The sequence below is a fragment of the Callospermophilus lateralis genome, chromosome 6 (assembly GCF_048772815.1).
Source record: "Callospermophilus lateralis isolate mCalLat2 chromosome 6, mCalLat2.hap1, whole genome shotgun sequence".
Taxonomy (NCBI): Eukaryota; Metazoa; Chordata; class Mammalia; order Rodentia; family Sciuridae; genus Callospermophilus; species Callospermophilus lateralis.
In genome coordinates, this window is record NC_135310.1 from 24,648,061 (window position 1) to 24,668,414 (window position 20,354).

The following is a 20,354-nucleotide window of genomic DNA, read 5'->3' on the forward strand; positions in this document are numbered from 1 at the left end:
GGTTCTTAATCACTGAGCCACATCCCCTGCCTTTCCTTATATTTTTGTTTTGAGACAGGGTCTCACTAAGTTGCTTAGGGCCTCACTAAGCTGATGAAGCTGACTTTGAACTTGTGATCCTCTTGCCTCAGCCTCCCGAGCTGCTGGGATTTCAGGCGTGCACCACTGCACCTGGCTAATTATACAGAATTAAAATGTACTACATAAAATTACTTAGGTATTAAGGCTGATGAGAATGTTTATACTTGGTTGTATTTCCCACTTATTGATCAAAATGAATGGCCTTCAGATAACACCAGAGACGACTTCAACAGAAAGTTGAGAAAGGTAAAGTTAAGCTTTTTTTTTTTTTTTTTTTAAAGAGAGAGAGAGAGAGAGAGAGAGAGAGAGAGAGAGAGAGAGAGAGAGAGAATTTTAATGTTTATTTTTTAGTTTTCGGTGGACACAACACCTTTGTTTGTATGTGGTGCTGAGGATCGAACCTGGGCCGCATGCATGCCAGGCGAGTGCGCTACCGCTTGAGCCACATCCCCAGCCCAAAAGTTAAGCTTTAAGTGCTAAAAGTCACAATTTTTTTTCTCACCCAGATATACATGTGAAGCTTAAATTCAGTGAAATATGATCAGCCTTATTCACTATTTCTTCTGAAATGTTAATGCTCTTTTGGGTAAAGCTGATGACACTGAAGACTGAAGAGAACAGTAAAGGAAAATAGGCATGTGAAGAACAGGCTAATAACTCTACTGGGAAAAAAATAAATAACATTTCTTAGCCTTGGTGCTCTTCACCTTCCCAAGACTTCACTGAAGATGGACTAAATTGTCTGAGACAATTCGTATATGCAAATATTCCAAAATCCAAAAAATATCTGAAATCCAAAATGCAACCATAATTCTACCACCTGGAAATGACAACTATAATTGAATTTATGGATAGTTTTTCTGGTAATGTATATGTATATGTATCAAATTATCATTCTGTGTCTGGTAAATTTGTACAATTAAAATAGTAATGGATAAAATAATAAGAAGATAAATTTTCCCAGAGCAGAACCCCTCCTCCTAAATAACATTATGAGGATGCCATCTTTACCCTTAGGCCTTCTTTCTGTACACTGCTGCAGCAGTTTAGCAACTGAGGCCTACTGTAAGTAATTTTTTCCTTATAATTCAGTTCCTAAATTTTCAAATGATTCAGAAATAATTATGTAGATAGAGATTATCCTTTTAATAACAACAGTTTTATTCACTGCATTCCCAAGAAAAAAGAGCTGTGGGTTGATGAGTGAAAATTTTAAATAACTCATTGTTTATACAGCTTTTAGTGACCAGACTGATGTACTATTAACAGTTGTATTTCATTAATTACTAAAATGCTTCTCCATGAAATTTCTTTTAGTTTTCTTCAAACCCTGAGCAACTGGATCACTGATTTGCCTCAAGGCTCAATTTTCTTACAAGAACAGCTTCATGCAAACCATTAATGCTATATAAATTCAACTGACCCCTAGAATATATCTGGTCTAAAAGGGAGTCCAACAGGTATTTGGACTATAACACGGGGAACTTTATAAATGTTCTGTGATACATTATTGCTCTCATGGGGCATTCCACCACACTCTACACATGATTCCAGGTTTTGTGTTATTTTGAACGTATATTACAGTGGATAATGCAATTTTATGTTAGAAAACATGATTATATCATGAATATAATTTGTGTTCAATAGTATCCCCAAGTTTGTTCTTACCTGAACAAAATGACTAGGAGTTTCACTGCAAACTGAGTGGATCTGTCCATTTACTATTGGAATTATCTTAGCTAAAGGCAGGCTGACACTAGAAAGACTGAAAAATCCATCACAGTGATTATTTTCTGAAATCATCTCATAGTCATTTAACATTTTAATTAAAAAGTAACATTCACTCATAGAAGAATACATGCAGAAATATATTAAAAGAAAAATCAAGTCCAACCATAATTCTACCACCTGGAAATGACAACCAATTGAATTCATGGATAGTTTTTCTGGTAATTTTTACACATAGCTTTTTTTTTTAACACAAAACTCTTAACTACTTGAAAGTATTGTTTTAAATTTTTTGTTATGAGCATTTTTCTATCTTTTAAAAAGTTCTAAAATTTTGGTCTGATTTTTTTTTTAATGGTTGCATGGTAATCCATTCTCTAGCTATGAGAATTTTCATCATCAGCTTCTTAAAGTTGGGGTCATTTAAGTATTTGACTTGATTTTCTTAACATAAATAATTCTATATAAACATGGTCAAACAGTATTAATGCTTTTAAGATTTATTGTGTACACTGCCAAATGCCCTCTGCTTCCTCAGCAGTATATGAATAGGCTTGCTCCATCAGGCCTTATTTCCACATTGGATACCCTTTTCTTTTATCTTTCTATGTATGAAAAGTGAAAATGTTATAAGTCTGTATTTCTTTTAATTACTCTCAAAGTTGAATGTTTTTTTGCCCCTATTCTGAACCACATCATTATCTATCTGGCAGTGTAAGTAGAAAACCTGGGCATTATCCTTGTTGATATCCGATCTCTCCATAATCCTAAACATTCCCTTCTTTTCTTTTCTCCTCCCTTCTCCTCCCAACCCTTCCCCTTATGCTGGGGATTGAACCTAGGGCCTATGTCTGGAATTTATATTGTATTCTGCTAATTTAGCTATTCTTTTATGTGTAACATATTATCTTAATAATTAACACTTTATGTATTCTACAGGAAAAGCAAATTCATTGCTCTACTTTTTCAATAATTTCTTAAATAGTCTCAGCCCAGTGTTTCTCCAGATCATCTGTATTATCATTTGTCCAGGCTTACTATTAACAAAGCAATATCCTCCAATCCCCAATAGGGTTTTAGTATAGTACTTTGACTAAGTCTAGGAGAATAATTTTATAATTTTTAGTTAATTCTCTTTGTTTTCTAAGTTTAAAATCATGTCACCTTCAAATAACAATAGTCATTCCTCTCTCTTTCCAAAACTTGTATTATTTTAAAAGATTACACGAATTTAACTTAGAAAATCAAGAGTCAATTAACAGTTTGTTAGAATAGTAACAACAGTTGGTAATTTGTCTATTTCCAGGATAAATATATAAAAAAATCAATGGCTTTCCTCAATTTTGTCTTCAAAAAAATGGTCTTGTCTTAGCCTTACTACATTAGTTAGAATAAAAGAATGATGCTGAGTAAATATATCAATACTGACCATCTTTATATTGTTTCTGAATGTGATGAAAATCATTCTGGTGTTTCACTATTAAATATATTTGCTCTTGATTTCAAATTTTCTTTTCTTAATATTTATTTTTTAGTTGTAGTTGCACAATAACTTTATTTTATTTATTTATTTTTATGTAGTGTTGATGATCAAACCCAGGGCCTAACAGGTGTGAGGAAAGCACTCTACTGCTGAGCCACACCCCAGCTCTTCTTTTATTTTTATAAACATACTTTTTTATTTATGATAAGAGGCTTTATCAATAATTGATTATTCAAAAGGCTTTATTAAATGCCTTTTCAGCAACAGTGATAATGTTCTTTTGTCCTATTAATTTTATAGTTTATTGTTAAAGCTTTACTAATGTTTTAACCCTCTTTTCATTCTTAAAATAAACCTTATTTAGTCCTAGTTGCAGAATAATTAAAATTCTGGGCTCTGATATTCAACAGAAGTTATTGAACATCTGTCTTCACCACTTCCTAGATTTTTGACCTGAAGTTATTTAACTTTTTTGTGTCAGTCTTCTCACTTGGAAAATGAGAAAAATACCAGCACCTATTTCCTAATGTTACTTTAAGAATTCTATGAGATATGTTCTGAAGAATATCTATCATCACACTAACAAATAGAAAAGGTTTTGGCCACCATATATTTCTGGATTTCATTTGCTAATATTTTATTAAGAATTCTTATATCTATATTCATCCCTCGAAAATCTATAGTTTTCCTTTTAGTCCTATCTTATTCATTATAGTTTCTATTGGGCTACTACTGGTGATAGGTAAGCTTTTCATTTTAAATATCCATTGTATATATTAATATATATGTATACATAATATATAAAGCATTATGCATATACTTTATGTATCTAAAACCTTTATTAGTTTGCATCATTTTCAGTTGACTATCTCCAGAAATGTGAAATATTAATCATAATACATAATACATAAATAATGATACATTTTGTCTTTGCCAATTTGAAAATTTTATTTTTTTCTTCATTTACTATAATGACTAGAATTTCCACAACATGTTCACTAATAGTGATGAAGTATGCATGATGTAAATGTTTCTAAGTGTTACATATAGATTATAAAGTTAGTTATTTTATGAACTAGAAAAATAGGAAATATCTGATGTCCCAGTATATACATGCAGAGATATGAAAGGGTATAAGATGATCTCTATTTTTGAGAGGAGACTCAAAATTTAACTGAGGAATAAAACTTCAAAGTGGTGCATGTAGGTTGTGCATGAAAGTATAGACAGTAAGCACTCTGTGTGTTCAGAAAATGATAAGACTATCAAGGGCTGATGATGTTGCAGTCTAATTTTTGTAATTCTTTAGTATAAGATAAAGCTTTTGTTCATGTTAAAACAACTATTACCATTCTTTACCACCACTTGGGAAATAACTAATACTTTGCTAAGTTCAGATTATACCCAAATTTTACTAACTATAGTATTTTTTTTACCAATATTAACTGAGTATCTTGATTTTCAAATACAGGATTGGCCTTGAACTAAATATTTTTAATGTAACTTAAAAGAACTGCCAAAAAAGGTTTGAGGATCATATTCAAATTGTTTCAGGAAATAAAGTTTATGGTTCTAAGTATTCCAAATGCTCAATGTTAATGGAAATTATTCTTTTCTGTACAATAAAGAAGGGTTTAATAGAAGTGGGTAAACAATGTCTTGTCATGTATAGATATTTAAAAATTAAACTGGAAACTGCACATATTGCGTATAAGTTATTGTTTCCTCAAATTTTAGTGGGACACTTTATAGTCATCATTGATTTGGTACCCTTATTTCTAAATGTGACATAAACATCTGCAAAAACAGAGCTCCTGGAAGAGTGTAGATGCTAAAATGAGACCAAAAGTGCTCATCTTGAGCTGATAAAGGATCCACGATGTAATAACAGGTATAATTAACATTACTAACATTGAACTAACTAAATAATACCAATCCTATCATAAAATGAATTTTCTCCTTGAATTATAATGATCTCAATTTTTAGAGATAGTTGTAATAAGATAATTACAATACAAGGAGAAAATTCATTAAATGAGAATCTACAACAAGAATGACCAGTAAAAGTATTAAATTATGTAAACCAACAATGGCTTAAAATACCAGAATAATATTGGAGAACACATTTAAATTTAAGTACATTATCATTTTATGTCTTAAAAAGTTAAAAAAAAACTATAACTGGAATTTGGTTTATAGAAAGGCAGTTTCACAGCTTAAATATTTCAATATAGTAGAAAAAATTTTAGAAAAACTGCAAGTTCTAATATTGAATCTAGAAGGAACTTCCACTAATGAAGAAGTCATTGGTTCAAAAAGCTTAATATGTTAAAAATGAGGTACTCAAATTTATTCTCTAAGATTTCATCTGGGACAAAAATAAATGTATTCAAAGCACCATTTTTAAAGATCATTCATTTGTATGATACCATTTTCATATGTCATCTTACCTATTCATGGAGTTGCTATGTTGCAGGTCCTGTTCAGTAGGTCGAAAGAACTCAGCCATGTTGTCTAGAAGTCTACTAAAACCTCGATTTAAACAGGTATTCAAAACTGTACTAAAATCTGGACTACATAAAATAAGAAGTATATGTTACTTTTTAGATTCTCCATGGAAAAGGAAACAAATTCAATAGTTATGTAGCTATCTTTGAAAGCCACCAACATTTCTAGTTACAATCTAGTTTTTATGGCCAGAAACATTAAAAATTTATCAAGGAACCAATCTTTAAAAAAATAAGCATAAAATGATATTATTATTTAGCACAACATGATGACAATATTCATTCATTTCACTAGATTTTTTTAAATAAATCAGCACTTTATACAATGTTTAAAAAAATAGCAATATTCTTATTACTTCTCTCAAGGAAACTTTTGAATCCTTCCACAGTCACAGATTATTGGTTTGCTTTACTACAACATCCAAATTTAATGAGATAGAAAATATTATTATCATGTATAGATGAAAAACAAGATACATGAAGAATGAAGAAACTCCCTCAATGGAATGCAATTAGTAAACTGGGGAGCTCTAATTCATATCCAGGTATTTTTCAATCCTAATTCAGGCTCCTTTAATTACATGGATTTCATACCTTACCCAACTCTGATATAAAAAATACTATACAAGGATACTATCAAAGTTAGAAAATGCCTAGTGAAGTAACTACCGCTTTTTAAATCAGTGTGTTTGTATATATATATCTATGTATTTTTCCTATTTCTTCTCTTTTTAAAAAACTTTAATGTGTTAGAACTTTGATACTATAAATTTCACTCATTTTAAATGTACTAAGTCACTGATTTTTCACAAATTTACATATTTGTACAACTATCACTACAATCCAATTTTAGATCATTTTTCTCACCTTTTTTGTCCAGTTGCAGACAACCCCATCCCAACCCAGGCCACAGGTAACCATAAATTTACTTTTTGTCTCTGTAGTTTTCTGGACATTTCATGGAAACAGAGTCTTAGGAAATTGTGGTCTTTTGTGTCTGTCTTCTCTCACTTAGCATGATGGTTTCTTATTTTTTTATTTTTTGCAGTAGTGGGGCTCAAAACCCAGGGTATTTTACTATGAAGCTACAGCTCTAGCCCTTTTAACTTTTTATTTTGAAAATAAGAGTTTTGGTAAGTTGTTGAAGCTAGTGTGGAATTTGAAGTCCCCTTTCCTCAGCCTCCTGAGTTGCTGAGATTACGGTTATACTGGTGTGCATGGTCATGTCACACCTGGCCAGCATGATGTTTTTAGGGTTCATCTATGTTGTGCCATGTATCAATAGTTTGTTCCTTTTTGTTGCTAAGTAGAATTCCATTGCATAAATATATCACATTCTATTTATTCATTCATCAGTTGATGGGCACCTAGATTGTTTCCACTTTTTGTCCATTTAAAATAATTCTATTATGAAATTTCTTAAGTTTTTGTGTGCACATATGTTTCAATTCTCTTCAATAGATATCTAGGAGTGGAATTGCTTGGTCAGGTAGTAAACTTAATCTTGCCCTCAAAGGGAATATGATAGGATTAAAAGAAGAAAAAAATGATTAAGGGGACGAAAATTCAAGAAATGAAAACTGAACCTACCTGCATTTTTTCCATAATTCCCATATTTAAAAAATATTATTTATTTATTTATTTAATTTATATATGACAGCAGAATGCATTAAATGATTTAGGAAAGGTAAAGGAGTATAGTACAGTGTTTGGAGCACAAGTCCTCGAAAATATTAATTTTTATTTTTCTTCTGATTAGATTGTTTTCATTTGGGCAATAAAAGAAATGAGAATAGCTTTTTTTAAAGAAATGACCTTGCTTCCTACTCCACAGAATAAGCAATGAGAACTTCCACATATTTGTCCTACCATATCTACCAACTTACATGCCTCTGTGCCTATCCTTAGCTATCTCTCACTGACTCCTAAAACCAATTCCTTAGAAAAAAATTTTTACTGACACATATTTGTACATATTTATGGATGTGATGTAATTCAATAATGTATACAATGTTTGTAACGATCAAATCATGGTAATTAGCAACCTTGTACAGTGTATTGAATCCCATTTTTTTTTTCTATTTGAGGTTCTTTGTTCTTAAAAGTACTCTAATTTCCTACACCAATTTCTCCCTCTCCTATCACTTTAGGTCAGTTAAGTAAAGACTTATTGAGTATCTATTACATGCAAGGCACTGTTCTAAAAGTACAGTATACACTGATGAGCAAAAAGACCCAATTTTCTTATCTCATGGAGTTAAAGTCTACTAGAACCTGTGATTAAAAAAATGCTTGAAACCAAAATAGACCTGTAGACCAATGGTATAGAATAGAGGACAAAGAGTCTAACCCACATAACTAAAGTCATCCTATATTAGATAAAGATGCCAAAAACGTACATTGGAAAAAAGATAGGCTCTTCAACAAATGGTGCTGGGAAAACTAGAAATCTACATGTAACAAGATGAAATTAAACTTCTGTCTCTCACCATGCACAAAACTCAACTCAAAGTGGATCAAGGACCTAGGAATTAAATCAGAGACTTTGTGCCTAATGGAAGAAAAAATAGGCCCCAGCTTTCTTAATAAGACTCCTGTAGCACAAGAATTAAAACCAAGAATCAATAAACGGGATGGATTCAAACTAAAAAGCTTCTTCTCAGCAAAAGAACAATCAGTGAAGTGAATACAGAGCCTATTAACTGGGAACAAATCTTTACCACAAGCACATCAGATAGAGCACTAATCTCTAGGATACAGAAAGCACTCAAAAACCTTAACACCAAAAAACCAAACTAACCCAATCAATAAATGGGACAAGGAACTGAACAGACACTTCTCGGCAGAGTATACACAATCAATCAACAAACATATGAAAAAATGTTCAACATCTCTTTAGCAATTAGAGAAAGGCAAATCAAAACTACTCTAAGATTTCATCTCACTCCAGTCAGAATGGCAGCTATTAAGAATACAAACAACAATAGGTGTTGTTGGTGAGGATGTGGAGAAAAAGGCACACTCATACATTGCTGGTGGGACTGCAAATTAGTGAAGCCAATTTGGAAAGCAGTATGGAGATTCCTTGGAAAACTTGGAATGGAACTGCCATTTGACCCAGCTACCCCACTCCTCGGTTTATACCCAAAGGTCTTAGAAACAGCATACTACAGGGATGCAAACATATCAATGTTTATAGCAGCACAATTCACAATAGCTAAATTATGGAGCCAACCTAGATGCCCTTCAGTAGATGAATGTATAGGGAAACTTTGGCATATATATGCAATGGAACATTACTCAGCATTAAAAGAGAATAAAATTATGGCATTTGCAAGTAAATGGATAAAGACACGAATGGTGTGAAAATACTTTGTGTTCAATCAGTAACTTGAAAAATTGTGCTCTATATGTGTAATATGAAGTGAATTGCATTCTGCCATCATGTATAACAAATTAGAATAAATAAATAATTTTTAAAAATGCTTGAAACACAAAACTGAGGTTGAACAGCTAATAAGTAAAGGAGCCAATTTTGAATCTAGGTCACATGGTCTTCTAATGCACACTCTGGTGCTTTTTCATTTTTAATACTTTGACTTTTAAGTGATTCAAATAATAATACTAAATTTAGGGAAGAAATGAATTTCTATATTGCTGGGGTATACCAAGATTACCCTGGAAAGCATTTTCAGAATATATCTTTTAACCTCTCAATCAATATATCATAAGGATCTATAGTCCAAGGGAGTGGGTGGCCAAGGTGAGTATCTTAAAATAAAAAATCCCTCCAGTTAGGAAGGAAATCCTACCTGAAGGCAGAAAAATGATTCAAAGTTTAATTTTAACACAAAATTATGTTGAATATGGTGTTCAGGAAAAACTAAATAAATGGTCTAACACATATCCAAAATACAAGCCCATTTTCCCTCTTACATGCAGTCTACATACCTTTCTAACATGTCTCTAGTTTCATTGAGAAGTTTAATAGTAGTAATATCTCTGGAAGAAAGTCCACAGGCCTGTAAAATTAAAATGCCATACTTCAGAATTTCATATATCACCTTGGTTTCATGAAGAAACTAATCACATTCAAGGACTTAGGAGTTCAAGAAGTCTAAAAGTCTTTGTTACATCAATGATTAAAAAAAAAAATTCACCAAACTCAAATACACCTACAATAGTTAATGTACACAGGTAAGTAGTATTTAAAACACGAGTCAAAGTATACTTTATAAAATCCTTGTTAATTTGGCCCTTCTTGGGTGAATTTCTTGCATATATAGACAATGAAAAATAGGTTTTCAGATTCCAGAGATTTGGGGTTTTTTTTTCCTCTTTCACCATTAAAAAATTTTATCAGGAAATGTGTCTTTTTCATCAGTCTATCCTGAGGCTCCGTGTGGTTTTTCAATCTGAAGTTTCAGGTTTTCTTTCAATTCAGTAGGATTTAGTCCATCATTCTGCTCTTCACCTTTTCCTCCAGATCATTTTCTTTTTAGTTCCACTATTGAATTTTAAAATTTGGAAATTGTTTTCTAGTCCAGAAAGCTTTTAAAATTCTCTTACTATGTCTCCTTGAGACCATTCTGTAAGTAAGTTTTCCATTAATTCTGCACCACTTGTCCTTCTTACTCAGTTTAGCCTCTCTATTTCAAGTCACAGGTCTCCCTTAAATGGTAGATTGCAACTTTAAAAAAAAAAATTGCTCATGAATGTTGCTTAGCACTCAAAGAGGTCATCTTTGGGGTCTCTAAGGGAAGGCAAACTGGCAGGCAATTAAATTATAGTATTCTAGTCTATGGTACCTTCATGCTGAAGTAGAGGCATTGGTTGGTTACAGTTATTATTCTTCCAATTGCAAAGAATTGGCTTAATCTAGTTTATGCATAAAAAGCCACTAATTTAAAAATGAACTACATAATCTACAATCTTTGGCACTTTTATTGTTCCTACTCAATGAATGATTTTTATACAACAATTGCTTAGGACACAACAGTGTGTAATAACACTATAGTTGATAATTTGTTAGATTAGGCTTTGTTTCTCAACTGGATAACTACAACATCCTTCAGGTCATTTCACACTACCCTTATTTTTTTTTTTTTCACTACTGGGTATTGAACCCAGGAGTGCTCTATCACTGAGCTACATCTCTAGCCCTTTTTAGTTTTTATTTTAAGATAAGGTTCTAGTAAGTTGCTGAAACTGGCATTTGCCATCCTCCTGCCTCAGCCTCTGTAGCAGCTGAGATTATAAGTGTATAATACCAAGCCTGGCTGCCTTTAGTTATTTTAAAAGCAAATTTGAATGTAGAACTTAACTTCATTAAAATTTAAATTTCTTTGTCTGCAAATTGAAGTTTAACCTGTTTACCTTGGCATACAAAGCTTTGCATGACCTTGTCCTCACATGATCTTGTTCTAGGTTCTGCTACTTGATCTTACAGAAATAGGTCTAGCCAAACTAACTGAATTTGTCTTCTCAATTCCCCAAGTGAAATGAACATGTCTACCTTATTTTATATCTGCAGCATATATCGCAGTGTCTGTCACATAAATATTACTCAAAAATTTGCTGAATATCTAAAATTATATGTGATTCTAACTAAAAAATAGCTGTATTTACAGTTTGTTTTCTAAATTAATCAAGTTTTATTTAAATTATTGAACTATATCTTTCAATCATTTACATTTCAAGAGACAGTAACAAATTTAGAAGATACAGAATAGCTGGTTTGGTTAAATGGTTATAAATTAAGCACCTGAACTGCTAATGGAGTTTCTTCATCTGGCATCATATAATGGCATAATAAAGATTTGGATCCATCTTTATTAATCCAAGAAGAAGATTTATCTTGTTCAACAAGAGTTCTGATTTCTTTTATTTTTTGCTCCAAGTCCAAAAGGGACAAAGAATGTTTAAGAGAAACACTAGAAACAAAGAAAAGAGAATTGAGTTAAATTTAAACTATGAAACACATCACATACACATTTTGTTTTCTTTACAGGCTACTACCTGTTTCATCTGGTCAAACCTGAAACTGCTGAATGGATTAGAATGGATTAATAAATCAGCCACCAGTTAAGGATCATTACTACAAAGCCAAGAAAAAAATCTTGCTGCAGATTAATAAGAAAATTCCTTTTGTAATTATAGATTTTATTAGTGTTAGTGGGAGATAAAAGCTTTAGGCAGATTTTAAAGGAGGCTTTTTTTCTTTTATTTCATGACCCAAATATTTCTGATTTGCAAAGAAATAAATAAACATGAATGTTAAATATTTCCCTTGTGTATCAACAGGTTGATACTGATGAAGAAAAAGGGTTCTACAATGCAATACTCAGAGCTGGTATCTGGTTACACAGTGTTTCACATATCACCATTCATCAAGTTACCTGCTTCACTAGAACAATTTTAATTTTTCTTTTATTTGTCAGAATCAGGGAGTCTGAAAAGTCAAAAAATGCCTTACCTTCCTAAAATATTCTGCACAGCTTGTTTAATGACAGTGATCAATTCTGTCAGGCCTATTAAAGGAAAAACAAAATTTAAAAAATCTTGCTCACATTAAGAATTCCTCAATAATAAATACAAATAAGTGACCTGAAATTAATATACAGGTCACAAGTCAGAATCTTACCATCTCCAAGGAGGTGTTGAATACTTGATAAATATTGCTGTTGGACATCTGGGGGAGCAAGAACTGTCTGTACAAAACAAAAATAAGGTTAAATTATCTAAATTTTTATTAGTAAGTAATATTTTCAGTACAATCTGAGTTGAAATTTTTCAGGATCTAGAATGTCAGGGAAAATATTTTTTAACATACCAAAATGTATGTTTTCAAAAGATGAAAAATAATCACAATGCCAAAGTTTATAATCTCATTTAATACAAAGTTATTTTTCATAGAAACTGTTATCAGAATACATAATATCCAACTAAACTTTGAACTTCCTAAAAGAAAGGGCAATATGTATTTAAGTCTATTAAACTTACTGTGCCATTTTTGCCAACAGCTGCATTATCCAAGTAAATATATCCACCAATTATGTTTAACTGGACTCTCAAAAGAACAACCAGCATGCAAGTACTATATACAGCCACGATACTTCTTGTGAAACCTTCAGAGAGAAAAGAAATTCTTTGGTATTATTATTAAGATATCAACAAATGTGTAAAATCCTGAATCATCTCTAACACTATTTTTTTCATAACATGAATTTAAAAATGTATTTGTAACTGTATCAAGTATAAAAATATATCAATTTAAATAGTTCATATTCAATCCACCTCCTTACAACTTGTTTAGAAGTAATATAGGTTACGCTCCTAATTTAAGTAATAACCAATGAAAACATATTGTATAAAAGAGCTATACAATATAAACTTAGAAAGGAAAACAAGAACAGATTGTACTAAAAGTAGCAGCCTCTAAACTCAAGAGTTTTCCAGGGAGCCAGAGAGCTAAGAGAAGGTGGCTAGGCATGGAAGAACTATGGCCTTCAAGGGCAGGCAAAGTAGGAAAAGCCCAGTAAAGGAGTAGAAGAAGGAAAAGAAAAGGAAAACACCTCAGCAGCATATGTCACAGAACGTTCATGACAGAGGAGAGAGCAGAAGTGTAGACTGCTGCTAGGAGATAGGTGTAGACTGCTGCTAGCAGGTGAAAGATGTCCCAGTGGATTTAGCAACACAGACTTACTAGTGATGACTACAAAATCTGCCTGGGTAGACACAGGGGTGGAAGTCAGGTTATAGTGTGTCAAAGAGTGAGTGAAAGTGAAGAAAGAGGATGTAGAAATCTTTGGTCAGAAGGAAAGTAAGCAATAGTTGAAAGGAAATACAGGATACTAGAAAGGTTTCTTTAAAAACAGGCAAGGCTTAAACATCATTCAGTTGCTAAGGATTAGTTGAATGGATCAAAAAATATGGGAATAATTGTTAATATGAAGTTTTGAGACATAGGTAGATATACAGGACCCAGGGAAGCTCTTTCTTTCTGTTTTTACCAATGAAGGTTTGCATACAATATCAAAGTAAAGTTCCTAACTGGATTAGAGTAAAAGCTCCCCTTTAAAATATAATGTTAAACACACTAGTACTCAATACAGGCATATGTAGTTTAGGAGTTTTCACATTATAATTAGAACAATAATAATACCACTATCACTAAAATTCACTAAGTACTTCTTATGAACAGATATTGATCTATTTGTTTTATGAGTATTATTTTATTTAATCTCGACAATAACTTTATGAGGCTGGTAGAGTTATTCATATAATGCAGTACAAAAATTTCCCCTTATAAATAGCTTAAGGATGTGTTGCCTCTCAGAATATATAGTCTTACTTATTATCTTCAGATCCTCCCATATTTCTAGCTTGTTTGAAGGCCTAAAGGAAAAAAATAAGGAAATATATAAAAATAATAATCCAGATAAGCTAATAGAAAACTTTGAATTCAATTTTTTAAATTAAAAATAATAGAGATAACTGAAGAAGACAAAGCTCACAAAATATAATAAAAACCAATTATAATTCCAGGAACCAATGATAACAATCATTTTCACTGGCATATATTCATTCACTCTTTTTCTTCTTTCTAAGCATATGCATACATGTACTATAAAACCATGAAGGACAATCAGGAAAGGATGTTTATTTCTTTCCCTTATTTACCATTTTACAAACAAGAAAGTATATCTTGTAATCCTCCAAAGGTAACTGGTGGGATTTTTGTTTCAAATATCATATAAACACACAAATTTGCACATATATTTGATATCTAATGAACTGTAGTTATTATCTCTAATGATGTTCAAATTTCCCATCTCTGACCACTAAAGGGTTTTTTAGGTAGACTCCTGGATCTTTTTGAAGTGACCCCATTAATCTTTGAGAGCTTCCTTGGTTTCTGATGAGAAAAACAGTTCTGATTTCATCCTATGCAATTTTTGCTTCAGACATGAAATTATCTGTATCTCTTAAAGTCCTGGTTCCTTGTCATGGAAAATGGTAGCTAGAGACCACATCTTTGATTAAGGACATTTGTTGTTACTGGGTAGGTCATTATTTCTAACCTTTACAATGGACTAAGCTGGTTGGTGTTTAGTCCTTCAGAAGTCCATGAATTAAAGGCTTGGTACCCAGAATAGCACTACTGGGAGGTGGCAGAACCTTTAGGAGGTGGGGCCTAGTGGAAGGTTGTAAGGTTATTGGTGGGGGGGCGGGAGTTATGTCCTCAAAGGGGATTTTGAGACCCTAACCCATCCAGTGTTATTCTTTTTGCTTCCTGGCTATGAAGTAAACAGTTTGCCCCACCACATACTTCCTGGCATTGCCATGACACTCCCACCAGGTGCCTACAGCAATGGGTCTGCCTGCTCTTGGACTGGAACTACCAAATCCATAAGCCAAAATAAACTCTTCTTTTTGTAAGTTTATTGTCTCAGGTATTTTGTTATAGCAACAGAAAGCTAACTAATACATTGACAAATATGTGTCTGTCTACTTACATGTACATGTACTTGAAGAGAGAAAATACATCATACAGTCATACTTTTATTTCCAATTCAAAATCAGGACCACAGGGTTTTTAACTTAAGTTCATTGATCTTACTTACATCTGCATTTACTGAAAAATCAGTGAAAAACATAATTGCTAATTTGCTTCATCCCTCAACACAAGCACAGCAGACTTAAAATATCAATACTAAAAAGGGTTTAAATGTTTTTGTTTTTTTTAAGATACTGTGTGTCGAATGAATATATGCACCAAGAAGGATATATAATCAAATTTCTGTGGTAAAGTCACTTGGCTATAGTTTCTGTCTTTTTGGTTATACTACCAACTAGTGTTTTTTTTTCCTTTGTTATATCCAATTTGTCAGAGACCAATATTTGTGTAAAATACAATAGATTACCAGAAAATTAGTTTAACCATAAATATATAAAAAATACAAGCTTGAAAATCCTTATTATTATATTTAGACACAAATTTGTATTTCAATAAAAATTGAATTAGCATTACAATTGTGGGATATTATTAGCTCTCATCTTTCTTTACCAATGAACAGACTCTAAAGCTTTAGTCATCTCTTAACTAGATGATACAGGTTCAGTAGAGATCTAGAGTAGATCCTATAAAATACCACCATAGCTTTAATATAATTTAACATTTAAGACTCCTAGTGGAATGCCATTTTTCCCTTCCTCCTCCTCCCCCTCCCTTCCTTCTCCTTTTTTTCAGTGATAAGATTCTCCTTTTTTCACTGCTAGGATTTAAGCCCAGGGCTTCATTCATGCTAGGCAAACTATTCCAATTAAATTGATGACTGGGCCACAATTTGAGGGTGAGATAGTTTAATATAAGGAAATCATATCTTTTATCACCTCAGAAAAACTTCCAAATGTGAAATAAGAAAATAATGATCCTTAAATGCAGGAAGTGCTTAGCAGCAGCAGTTTGTAGAAGGAAAAATTAGGTTATTTGAATTGAAATTGTATTTGCTGAAACTGTATGTTATTTGGGGTGATTTTGGATGGAGAGGACAGAGTAACAGTCACCTAGGACATTCCTTTGTGTTGACAGTCATCAAAATTAGGCTTTAAAAGTAGATATAAAAATACTGTCCTTAGGACTGTGGACATAGCTTAGTGATAATGCTTGCCTAGAATATTTGAGGCTTTGGGTTGATCCTCAGCAGTTAAGTATGTATGTTATGTGTGTGTGTGTGTATGTATGTATGTGTGTGTGTGTATACATATATATGTATACACACACACATATGGCATTCCACCGAAGTCTTGAATATTAAATTATATTAAGGTGTACTAAATTGTGTGTGTGTGTGTGTGTGTGTGTGTGTATATATATATATATATATATATATATATATATATATTGAGAGAGAGAGAGAGAGAAATGGGGGAGGGAGCTAGATACATACATCTGTATATATGTATACATGTATTTATGTATCTCCCCCTTTCTCTATATATATTCATTATTTTATATACATATATATATGTGTGTGTGTATGTATATGTATGTATGTATGTATATGTATATATATATATATATATATATATATATATATATATATATATATATATATTCTCTTCCAAATATATGTAGAAGGACAGGGAAAATATTTCCTAGCAAAGATTCCTTTCAAATGCTTCATCTGATGGAAATCTACTCCAAGTTAAATACATCCAGGTTCATTAGTGTTGCTAAAATATATACTTAAAAATTAAACTAATCCATACAACGTAGTCTCTTTCTTGTGATGAGTTTCTAAGATTCTTTGGCTTCAGAACTTTATTGGCATTGTCAATCTTCAATAAGAATGCTAAATATTAAAAAGTGATACATGTATATTTGCTATTATGAAACTGACAAAATAAGGCTATAAGGTCATTTACTTATTTCTGATTAGTCACTATCAAATTAGTTTAAAGAGAAAATTAACTTGCTTTATAAGTTTATATGAGATCAGAGTTGACTGAATACTAACATAAAAGCAATCGTAAGATTGGGGCCTCGTGTAATCATACTTTGTAATGGCTCAAGCCTCTTTTTAGGCAAATGTTTTTCAAATGGACCTTTTACCCCTAAATTGCAAAATAGAAATTTCAAGTCAAAAGTAAAGAAAGAAAAACAATAACATTTAGATATTTAAAGAAGTAATGATGAGGGAGAAAAATAGTGACTCATCTCAAAATCTGAATTTAAAGAAATTCTCCTATGTATTGAGTAGGAAAAGGGGAATCACATCTTTTTTTTCTCACATTGTTTATTGGTGCATTATAGTTCTACAAAATGGTCTGATCTGTTGTTATATATTTGTACATGCACACAATATAACTATATAGTTTGGCCAATATTATTCGCCAGCATTTTCCTTTTCCCTCCCCTCCTCCCTTTCTTACACTTTAATGATTTCCTTTGATTTTTATAAGACCTCCCTCACCAACCTTTCTTTTCCTTTTGCCTCTCTAGCTTCTACATATGACCCTTGACATTCTGAGTTTGGCTTATTTTGTCTAATGTAATGTTCTCAAGTCCCATCCATTTTCCTGCCAATTGTGAAATTTGATTTCATTTTTCTTTATGGCTGAATAAAACTCCATTGTGCATATATATCACATTTTCATTATCCATTCATCTGTTGCAATTATCCATTCATCTGTTGCAATCAATCACCTAGGCTGGTTCTATGGTTTGGCAATTGTGAATTTGAATTGTGCTTTTTAAACATGGGTATTCATATATCACTAAAGTATGACAACCTTAATTCTTTAGGATAAATACTGAGGAGTGGTATAGCTGGGTCATATTGTGATTCTATGACTAGTCTTTGAGGAATCTCCATAACGATATCCATAGTGGTTGTACTAATTTAAAATCCAGTAATTTACTAATTTAAATTATGCCAACAGTGTAAAAATGTTCTTTTTTTCTCCATATTCTCTCCAGCATTTATTATTGTTCATGATCTTGATAACTGCCATTCTGACTGGAGTGAGAAATCTCAGCGTAATTTGATCTATATTTCCCTAATTGCTAATGATGTTTAACATTTTTTCACACATTTGTTGGTCATTTGTATTTCTTCTTTTGTGAAGTGTCTATTTAGTTAATTTCCCCATTTGTTAATTGAGTTTTTTATGTTAGTTTCTTAAGTTATGTATTCTAGATATTAAACCTTTGTCGGATTCTTTTCTTTAAAGCTATCCAGGACTAACGTCAAAATTAATCCTTTTCTTTTCTATATGCCCATATTTTCTTCTCACATTTTCTACCATGACACTAATAACTCTTGTATTATGATAATTTTGTTTACTCCTTCCTTTGGCTTTGGATGGTGGAAGCCTCCATGACCCCCTAATGCCAGCATCCTGCATTTCTGCAGAGCCAGCACCACGTGGTCGAGACCAAGGTCTGCAACCATCTTGAGCAGTAGCCAACCCTCCTGGACCATGGATATAGCCGCCTCTGAGTGCCTGGGTAGCTAGGAATGGTAAGCAAAGCAAAACAAAACAAAACAAAATTTCCTGGGCTCCTCTGTGCAAGCAGTGCACCCATGATCTCTTCTCAAAAGAATTTTTTACTTTTACACCATTGAGCCTGAGATGGGTATGGTCTTGCCAATTCTTGACATTTCCTGAAGCCATCTTTCCTATTGAATCTGTGGAAAGTACTTAGCCTCTGTGCAGTGGCTGTAATGTCTTTAACAATCATGCCTCCCTTAGTTTCAGTTTTACACACAATTTTCTAGACAAACTGCAAGTTTTAAAAAATCTTTCTGCTTTGCTTTCTGCTCATAATTATCATAGTAAACTTAGATAGAAGTGCCAAAAATATCCATGCTACTTCTTAAATGCTGTGTTGCCTTGAATTTTCCTCTGCTAGATTAATTAGTTCATCATCTTTAAATTCAGAGTCACAGGAAGGCTCAGGACAAGGGCAAAATGTAGACAACTGCTTTGCCAGAACAGACAACTAATGGCATCTAGTCCAATTTCCAATAGTCTTCTTCTTTCTTCTGAAATCTCATAAACCCACTCTTTACTGTCTGCAGTGCTAGTCATAAACTTCACTTATCACATTCTAAAGATTTTCCAGTTTGCATCTCTAAACTTTTCAAAATTCCTCGTGCTGCAAACCATCCTAAGGTTTCTGAACTACATGGTAAAGTAGTCACAGTGAAGACCCCATTTCTCAGTTCTAACTTCTGTTTTAGTCAATTTTTGCATCACTGTGGCCAAAAGACATGAAAATAACAACTTAGAGGAGGAAAAGTATATTTTGGCACGTAGTTTCAGAGGTTTCAGTCCATAGTTGAGCCTGAGGTAAGGCAGAACATCAGAGCAGAAGGCTGACAGAGCAAAGTAGTTCAGGAAGTAGCAACCAGGAAGCAAAGAGTGAGCTCCACTCAAGAAGGACAAAAGATAATCCATAAAGGCTTACCCCCAATAACCTACTTCCTTTAATTACACCATGCCTACAGTTACCAACCACTTATCTGTATTGGTGAATTAATCCACCAATTAGGTCACATCTCTCATAATCTAATCATTTAACCTCTGAAAATTTTTGCACTGTCCTCCACATGAACTTTTGGAGGATATGTCATATCTAAACCGTAAGAATGTCTTAATTATCTTTATGTGTGTGTGTGCACTAGGGATTGAATCTAGGGCCTTAAGCATGGTCACCACATACAGGTTCTACCCTATCTTAATGATCTTGAATCCCCCAAAACATATGGGACCTAGGGCCTTTCAGGATACAGATTAACCAAGACGAAAGAATGCCACTGTGTTTATTACTTTATTAAAAGCTTGTTATTATGTTAGCATTATTCATTTACTTCATCTGTTTTGCCTCAGTATGACTCAAACTTAAGGCAACTGAACTCTATTTCTTTTCTATACTATACTAATGTATAGGTGGTAATTAGGTGTTTTTTGACTAACGGCAATCAACTCATATGCATTTTGTATATAATTATACAAATAATTTGTAAACCAAACCTTACATCTAT

The 20,354-nt window shown here is 32.5% G+C and overlaps 2 protein-coding genes across 2 annotated transcripts in view; one reads left to right on the forward strand and one right to left on the reverse strand.

Annotated features, from left to right (window-relative positions):
• Window positions 1-12,030, forward strand: part of Fuca2 (alpha-L-fucosidase 2) — a 37,462-nt gene extending 25,432 nt beyond the window's left edge. The window contains exon 8 of the mRNA XM_076858179.2: window positions 11,810-12,030. The gene's annotated coding sequence lies outside the window, so the exon portion shown is untranslated. The remainder of the gene's footprint in view (window positions 1-11,809) is intronic.
• The window catches only part of Pex3 (peroxisomal biogenesis factor 3), a 35,863-nt gene that overhangs the window by 3,311 nt on the left and 12,198 nt on the right, over window positions 1-20,354 (reverse strand). The window contains exons 4-11 of the mRNA XM_076858180.2: window positions 14,153-14,196; window positions 12,802-12,926; window positions 12,443-12,509; window positions 12,275-12,329; window positions 11,564-11,732; window positions 9,751-9,821; window positions 5,743-5,865; window positions 1,750-1,846 (exon numbers count right to left, since the gene is read on the reverse strand). Coding sequence (XP_076714295.2) covers window positions 1,750-1,846; window positions 5,743-5,865; window positions 9,751-9,821; window positions 11,564-11,732; window positions 12,275-12,329; window positions 12,443-12,509; window positions 12,802-12,926; window positions 14,153-14,196 — 751 coding nt within the window. The remainder of the gene's footprint in view (window positions 1-1,749; window positions 1,847-5,742; window positions 5,866-9,750; window positions 9,822-11,563; window positions 11,733-12,274; window positions 12,330-12,442; window positions 12,510-12,801; window positions 12,927-14,152; window positions 14,197-20,354) is intronic.